This window comes from Phaseolus vulgaris, chromosome 1 (assembly GCF_000499845.2).
Source record: "Phaseolus vulgaris cultivar G19833 chromosome 1, P. vulgaris v2.0, whole genome shotgun sequence".
NCBI lineage: Eukaryota > Viridiplantae > Streptophyta > Magnoliopsida > Fabales > Fabaceae > Phaseolus > Phaseolus vulgaris.
In genome coordinates this window covers 38,707,347-38,715,825 of record NC_023759.2, presented here as the reverse complement: position 1 = coordinate 38,715,825, position 8,479 = coordinate 38,707,347, and the positions used below count along the sequence as shown (strand labels likewise).

At 28.3% G+C, this 8,479-nt stretch overlaps 1 protein-coding gene across 1 annotated transcript; it reads right to left on the bottom strand.

Annotated features, from left to right (window-relative positions):
• Positions 1–6,986: 6,986 nt before the first annotated feature.
• LOC137814148 (homeobox-leucine zipper protein HAT14-like) lies at positions 6,987–8,479 on the bottom strand. The gene is given in 5 exon segments (XM_068616730.1): positions 6,987–7,265; positions 7,267–7,537; positions 7,618–7,697; positions 7,789–8,027; positions 8,106–8,479. Coding segments are annotated over 5 exon segments (792 nt in total). The 5' UTR covers positions 8,266–8,479; the 3' UTR covers positions 6,987–7,223.

Here is an 8,479-nt window from a genome sequence, read left to right as displayed (position 1 = left end):
TGCTTCTTCTTCGTGCAAGTCTTACTTTATATATTTTTTGTTTAGGAAAACTTAAACACTGACTGTTCAGCATTTAATGTAATTGTGAATTAGTACTTTCACTGGAATGGTGGGAATGTTGTGTTTCTTTCATTGCAAAAACAAAATTCAAAACATGAAAAAAATAATGTTGTTAAACAAATCAGATATATGACAATATTATTTGAAAATTATGCACTAATAAAACTATGTATTGATAACAACTCTCATTCTCGAAGAATCTATATATAGTAGTTGAAAATATATATTTTTAACTTAATATAATATTATTTACTATTAGCATTTTAATAACTGTGGGGAAAAAAAGGCAGGAGAATAAAAGCAAATTACTAACAATTAATGGAGTAAATTGTGAGAAAAAAAATCAACTAAACAAAAAGAGAAACATTGAACGGGATTACCAACTTTATAGGTTGCAACAATAATAGGAAAGGCCTGAGTTTTATGGATCCCAATTTCGCTGAAATTGATAGATTACCGTTTAGTTTGGTCTTATAAAGTAATAATTTTGACGGCTAATCTTAATCCTAATATTTAAAAACCACATATTCTTATTCTTGTTTGTTTTTGTTGTATTTTTACATTGTTTCTATAAGTATTTTTTTATTAATATTTAAGTATTACCTGTTAAAATAAAAGTAAAAAAGTTATCATACATTACACTGTATAATTCTAGGACAAAATAAAGGAAATTATCATTCTCTACTAATTAACTGTTTAATATTTATCCAAGTAGTTAAATTTCATAAAGTAAAAGAATAAATTGTACCAATAAAAACAGACTATAATTTATGTAATTAGTATAAATATTTTTTACATTGAAAAAGTAAATGGTTAAATCTTGTTATACTATTAGTATATAAATGATTTGGTTAATGTAGGACATTTTCTTCTTGTTAAAATAAAACTAGATAATGAAAAGACGATATACACAAAAAAGATATTTATGAAAAGATAAATATAAAATTTAAAAATCAATTTTTTAATAAAAATATAAAATAATATCAAATTAAAGATATAAGTTAGTTATACTTAATTATAAGTAATTCTAAAAGACAACTATTGTAAATAACAGTTGAAGTGACTTGCCACTCTTCCACCATTATTAGTATTTTCAAATCAATATCTAGAGTAACACATAAAATAAAGGAAAACATAATTAAATTTTTTGTAACTTATTTTCAATTAGGATTCTCAATTCTTTTGGTTATCTTTACTTAAAAGAATAAAATTTAAAAAATTATGAAATAATTCATTATTCCATGAAAAAAGGAATTTTTTTCTTATGAGAATACAAGAAAGATTGAATGTTAGTTTATAATTTTAATGTTTCATAATGAACTTTATGTATTTTCCTATAAAAAATATAATATTTAAAATAAAAATTATGAAGAAAAATGATTGAATTTAAAAAAGAAGAAACTATATATCTTCTCCTTTTATAATATTTTAAATAGAAATGCATGTGATTTATAAGATTTTTTCTAACAATCTGATTACACTACGAAACATTGAAGTGAAAACACATTGTAATTGTATTTTTGTTTACATGTATTATAATAATAAACTTAAAATTTAATGTTTAAGAAATGTCGTAACTTCTCAAACAAAGAAATTGATACCTTACAATTATTCTTAAAACATTTTGAGTAGATGTTGGTTAAAGTATTTATAAGTACAATAATGAGTGATGAAGTGAGTTGGATTCCAAAGGCTAGTTCATCAACTCTTTTTATTTAGGTGAGAAATGCTCATTTTTTAAACGAATCAATTATTTGTGTAATATTTCAGAAAATATATTTAATTATTACAATACAAGTTCTACATATTTCTTTACAAGTTTAGAGTTTTTTAAAATATTCACTAGTGTAAAAAATATTTTTTTATGACAGTTCAAACATATCATTTTATCTCGGTTTTAAAATTTTCATAAATACAAACGACATAGAAAAGTATGAGTTTTTTATGATGATTGTACAACTGTCATAAAACGTTTACTTTTTATGTCAAACATAAAGGAACCACCATAGAAAATTTACTTTTATAACTCATTTGTCTTTAATCATCATAGAAAGTAATACATTATGATGATTAAAATTACAGTCATAAAATATTATTTTTTGTTATAAAATGTATTGTTTTTTATAATAGATAATGTTTTAACTGTCATAAAATATATTATTTTTTATGATGATTAAAGACAAATTAGTCATAGAAAATAATATTTTTTTATGACAAATTTAACAATAACTGTAATAAAAAAGTGTACTTTTAAAAAAAATATTATGTCCATGCTTTTGAACCTTTTGTACTTCAATGGAGATGGATAACTGAATATCTACACAATCAATTGAAGATGAAATTAACATTCAACATATTTAATATATTTGGGTTAATTGTATATTATCTCCTTCCACGAGTCCTTAATGTTAGCATATATGCTTTTATGCATATGCCTCATTACATAATACTCGCATTCATAACTTTCTGATTGATGTGAACTCTACAAGTTAAATACAAATATTATAATATAATAATTTATACATTACAATTTAATACCAGTAAGACAAATGACTTACATTTGGTGCATTATATTTGTAGCTTCTTTCGGATAACATGTGAAAGTCCTTGGAACCTTAAATGAACTTTCATTCCATAGCTCTATAAATAGTTACATACATTAAAATTTTATTAATTATAAAATCATATAACATAAGAAACAAAATAATAAAAAACTTATAGTCTGCAAGGATAGTAGGACCAACGTCCCCCCTAATCCTTCTGGAGCATCACAACTCCCTTTTGACTTATACGAATAGGGAAAAACTTTGAAGTGGCAACTAAGGATTGAACAAATATGGATGTTAACTTTGCTCCCATGTCTAATAATAACTTTGTCTTAAATTCAGAGTATACCTCGTTCTTAATTTTTTTCCTAATCTCTTCTTTAAGGGACTCTATTTTGATTTGACTAATATGTGATTTACTAAAACATCGACGTGGAGACTATTTCACCTTATAATCTTAATGAGTTGTGTAATGAAGATTCCTGGAATTTATGTTCAAAAGATGCCTTTGTTTACGTGATTTTAGTTTGCAATTGCATCAAAGTTCAAACAAAGTTGGGAGGGAAACAGTGAGGAAGTGCAAAGGGTTGCCTTTGGCTGTGAAGACACTTGCAAGACTTTTGAGGTCTAAAAGTGATAAACAAGAATGGTGCAAAACTAAACAATGAGATATGACATTTGCAAGATTCTGAGAGTAACATTCTGTCGGTTTTTGAGATTAAACTACCATTATCTCCCATCACATTTGAAGAGATGTTTTGTTTATTGTGCAATTTTACCAAAAAAATTATGAATTTGAAAAGGAGAACCTGATTTTGTTGTGGATGGGAGAGGGTTTTCTCCAACAATTCAAAAGACAGAGAAGAATTGAAGAAGTTGGAAATGAGTACTTCTGTGAACTAGTATCTAGATCATTCTCCTAGCAATCAAGACGTGGCAAGTCATGGTTTTTAATGCATCACCTTATAAATAATTTGGAACAATTTGTGTCAGGAACATTTACCATCAGAATGGAATGTAACAATTCTAATGAAATCAAAGAAAGAACTCGTCATTTATCACACATTATTGCAGAAAGTTCCTCATAAGTAAATTGAAAGATGTTAGCAAAACAAATTGCTTACCCACTTTTCTACAAATAAGGCAAATCGGTACATCCATTTACTTGTTCAACAACATGCCAAATGATTTGTTAACAAAGTTAAGACGTTTAAGAGAGCATCACTACTCTCATAATCCATAACATACATTTCTAGCTAACACAAATCATAATCCAAAAATTTAAATAAAAAATAAAAAATTGATTGAATACCTTAATGGAGAAGGCAAAATTGGAAGGGAAGGCGAATGCGGAAGGTCTTCCGAGATAAACCGATGGTGTCAGGACAGTTTCCGTCGCAGTCGCTTCCATTGGCAGCTCCACGAAAGCAATGAAACGACATTGAACGAAAGAAGAACAATGGATGAATAAAAGTAAATATAATACGACAAATAAATTATATAAAATATATAATTAGAAAGAAAAAGAAACAGAATAGGGGTGTAGTGTATGAAAAGAATGGAAACGTGACTGCAGGAGGAGAGAGAGGGCGCATAGTGAATAAAAAAAGTGGGAAGAGAAAAGGTGAAAGTGAGAGGGGTGCGGAGAGTAATGATAGAGAGTGTGAGGCGGAAAAGTGAAGTAAAGGAGAGAAAGAATGAGAAATTAGGAAAGAAAGAGGTAAAGTAATTATTGAGAAAATTTATTGTCCCTCAAAATTTTGTGAGTCATCCAATTTCTTTTTTACATTTTTCAATTCTCTCCTTTCAACATTTTTTAACCAATTGTTGATAGATATATTTATAAGCGTACTTTCTTTTATATTTTTAACTAATAAAAAATATATAATTATAAAAATCAACAAATTGTTATATATGCTAGTATTTAATAATATTCATGAATTACTTTCTAAATACAAATAACATAATGTCTCTAAACTACATGACATTGTCAAAATTATAATTTAATTATAATAGTTGATTAAAATAAAACTTGAATTATTAAAAACTTAATTGTTCTTATTGATCAGAATTTATGAAAAATAATATACTTTAAACTATAAATTTTATTTATAAATTTTATACTTTATACGAATTTATCTAATTTTAATTTAAGGAAAATGATAATAATTATCTTCCACAATTTTTGACAGCGGAAAATGTAAAAATTGCCATATTTTTTCTTTAAAAAAAATATTTATTGTTAATAAATTAAAAGTGAATAATTAACATTACGAAAATTATTAATAAAAAGAAGTGAAGATTTCAGTGTGAGTGTGAGACTAAGATGTGTGAATTTTTTTTTATTATGATAGTTATTTATGGAACCAACATAAAATCTAAAAATTAACTAACATAGTAAATAATTTTATATTTATAATTTTGTTATTATTTTATTTATTATGATGGGTAAAAGAATAAGTGACATAATAAATAATTTATATTTATAATTTGTCATCATCTCATTTATTATGACGGGTAAATTATAATCGTTATAATAAATCGTCATAAAATCATAATTTTTGTTTTAATGATTCCTAATACATGATTAGAGCTTATAGAAATTCAAATATTTATAATATAAGGTTAAAAAATACATCCTAAAACCTTTCGACACCTATATGATCATTTACTCGTGTACGTAGTATAATTTTCGCAGTTCAAACATAACAAGAAAAATAAGGGTAAGTTAACGAAAAAAAAATTCATAACATATATAATTCATGCAAAAAGAATCAATCAAACCAATCATTTATAAACATTTCTTTAAATGTTTTCATATAAAATTTCAATACTAATTTCATCATTCATATAGACCACACATGGATCTATTTTCAATCACAATGATTAGATTTCATTTCAATCCCATTGACTGCACATGAATTCATCGTCTTCCGAAAGACTAATTAAATACACTCCTACTAGAGACTAACACCTGATCCAAAAATTATACCAGTGAATCCAAGATAAAGGATCAAGGTAAGTTCAAACATGTAATACTGAGTATCTACAGTGGGACCCGGTGTACATGAACTCCCTCTCAACTTCTCACCACCTGATATCTTAGTCTATATGACTTAAATCATCAGTTAAGCTAGATGATATCTGTTAACATATACTTTTCATATTTAATACCATCAAACAACAACTCATACATTATCCCAAATGTATGACCTCAATTTTATACAATTTTCATCATTCATATATAATACATATCATTCAATCACATATTTAAAAATTCATACCATTTAAATTTTTTTCCAACATCAAAAACAATATTTATCTTTCAAACTATCAAAATATAATATTTATACATGTTCACACAACATAAAATCAAACAATTTTTTCAACTAACATCCCCGTAAGAGAAATTGAAACTTGGAACACATCTCCTCCACATTCAGAACTTCTAGCCTAGAGTGCTATTGAAAGTTAAAGTTGGTTTCCCTTACCTGAAATTCCACTTATGAAAATTTTACCTCAAACAAGATAACCACTCTAAAATTTAGAAACCTATAGCAAGTTATCTAGATATTACCAAATTTTAGTATATGGTAAAAAAGTTGAGAGAAACATTTTTCTCAACTGTTCCTATCAAAATTGATGACTAAATGACTAAATCATAGAGTAAATGACTTAATGAAAATAGTATTTTATTATAGGATCTATAAATGTTAATCGAATATGTTATTCAAAATTACATTTTCCAAAAGACATTTTTTATACCTTTTAATTGTTTATAGCTATATAAAATTTTTCTTTTCTTTTTTTATCATTTCTCACAGGATATGTTAAAAACTTTAGAGAGATGAATTATACTATCCTTCAAACTATTTAAACCGCAGTATGTTAATTATTAAACAACCTAGCATGTTAAAAATTAAAGCTATAATCTACTGCACATTTCTATTGACAAAATAATTAGAGAACTTATACTTGTTTATAAATTTTGTCATTTTTTTATTAAAAATAAAATAAATAAATGTGATTTAGGGATACTCCAACTTATTACAGAGAAATGTTATGTTTCTTGCTTAACATTCAAAAACCAAATCCAAACCCAACCTAGAATTATACAAACAAAACTAAAGTCAGATCAAAGATGTAAAAACATGAAGAAAAAAAACATGAATAAAGAACTATCTGATTCTCATCCCAACATAGATAAATCCAACAAAAGTATAAATCTGAGTCCAGAAAAACTAATGAATCCAATCTGATAGATTCAACAACAAATACCCTTCCTAACCAAACATGTTTTTTCTATAATCCATAGGTTTTGATATAAATTTTGTACATTGTTTTCTTACAAATTAAAAGAAGAGAGAAAGAAGTTGAGTGTGAGATGAAAAAACATTATAAGAATTACAACTTAAATAATTGATAGTTCCATAGATCTAAAAGATCATTCTTCCCATAGAATAAAGAGAAGAAGAAAAAAATATGGAAAGAAAGAATTAAGTGAAATTTGTAGAAAATGTGACATTTTATACAAAAGGAAAATAAGAGATGAAGTTGAAAGTCTTTTGTGCTCTTAGATGCACATCAATTTTATGATAGCTAAACGACAAAAATAGGTCAATCAGATGAAGAAGCAATCTGATGAGCCATGTGGGCCTGCTGCGGGTGGGCTTGACAATATTCTGGGCTTGTCCCGAGAAACACCACCTTTGTTGGTGGCGGCAGCGGAGGTGGAGGTGGTGGTGGCGACGCGTTCACAGGAGGGACACATGGTGAGGGTGGTAGCCGGAAGCTGCTTGAAAAAAGGTTCACAAGTTTTCAAAGCCCTCAGTTCCTGCAGTTCCTTCTGTAACCTCTTATTCTCTTCTGTCAGACTCTCACAACACCTCTTCAAGTACTCACAATCCACCTCTGTCTGCTTCAACTTTGTTCTGTCATCATTGTGTTTTTTTATCAGAAAAAAGAAGAAGAAACAAAAGCAACAAACATGGTTTCAGAAGTTCTCAATTACCTTGCCCTTCTGTTCTGAAACCAAACCTCCACTTGACGGGGACGGAGATTTAACTCTTTTGCAAGAACAAGTTTTTGTTTCTGCACTTTTTTTACATAACAAATAAGAACTAACAGTACCTTGGTTGAAACAGTGAAAGAGATAGGGAGAAGGAAAGTGAGAGTTACTAACGGGATTGAGAGTGGTGTGTTCTTTGAAGCTGTCTTCCAGGAAAGCTGATTGTGTTTTGGAGAGTCTGAGTTTCTTCCTTGCTGTCCCATTTTCGTCTTCTTCGCTGTCACCCTCAGAAAACTTTCTATTGTTTCTGCAAAAATCCATCTGAAATGACGATACTGCACTGTTGGGGGATGAGACTGCAGCAGCGTCGTCCGTGTCATCAAGCGTTCTCACCGGTATCTCTTCCATGCCTACTGTGAGGAAGAAACATGCAGACAGATGAGAGAATGAAAGAAAGAAGAAAGATGAAGGGATATGATAAGGGTGTTTACATGCATGGGAGAGCCATGGAATGGGAAGGCGTGGAGAAGGAAGAACTGGTGTTGAAGGAAGAAGGTGGTGGAGGTGAAGGGGTGGATCTGAGGAAGGTGTTGGTATGGAGAAACCTAGTGAAGCATTGTCTGTGTGGCCTAAGCTCAAAGCCAACTCCATATCTGGTAATGGAAAAAGATTGTGTGGTTTGAGAAAGTATGAAGAATGAATACTGATCAAGGTTTTTAAATGAAACTGAGAGTGTGAAAAGGCACACACCAGAATGGTGCAAGAATCAACACTATGACTTACAACGGTTTCATTTTTCTTTTTCTTTCCCTTAGATGATGCTATAAAACAAGGACGGGCCTCAAAACATTGTTCTCTCAATAAT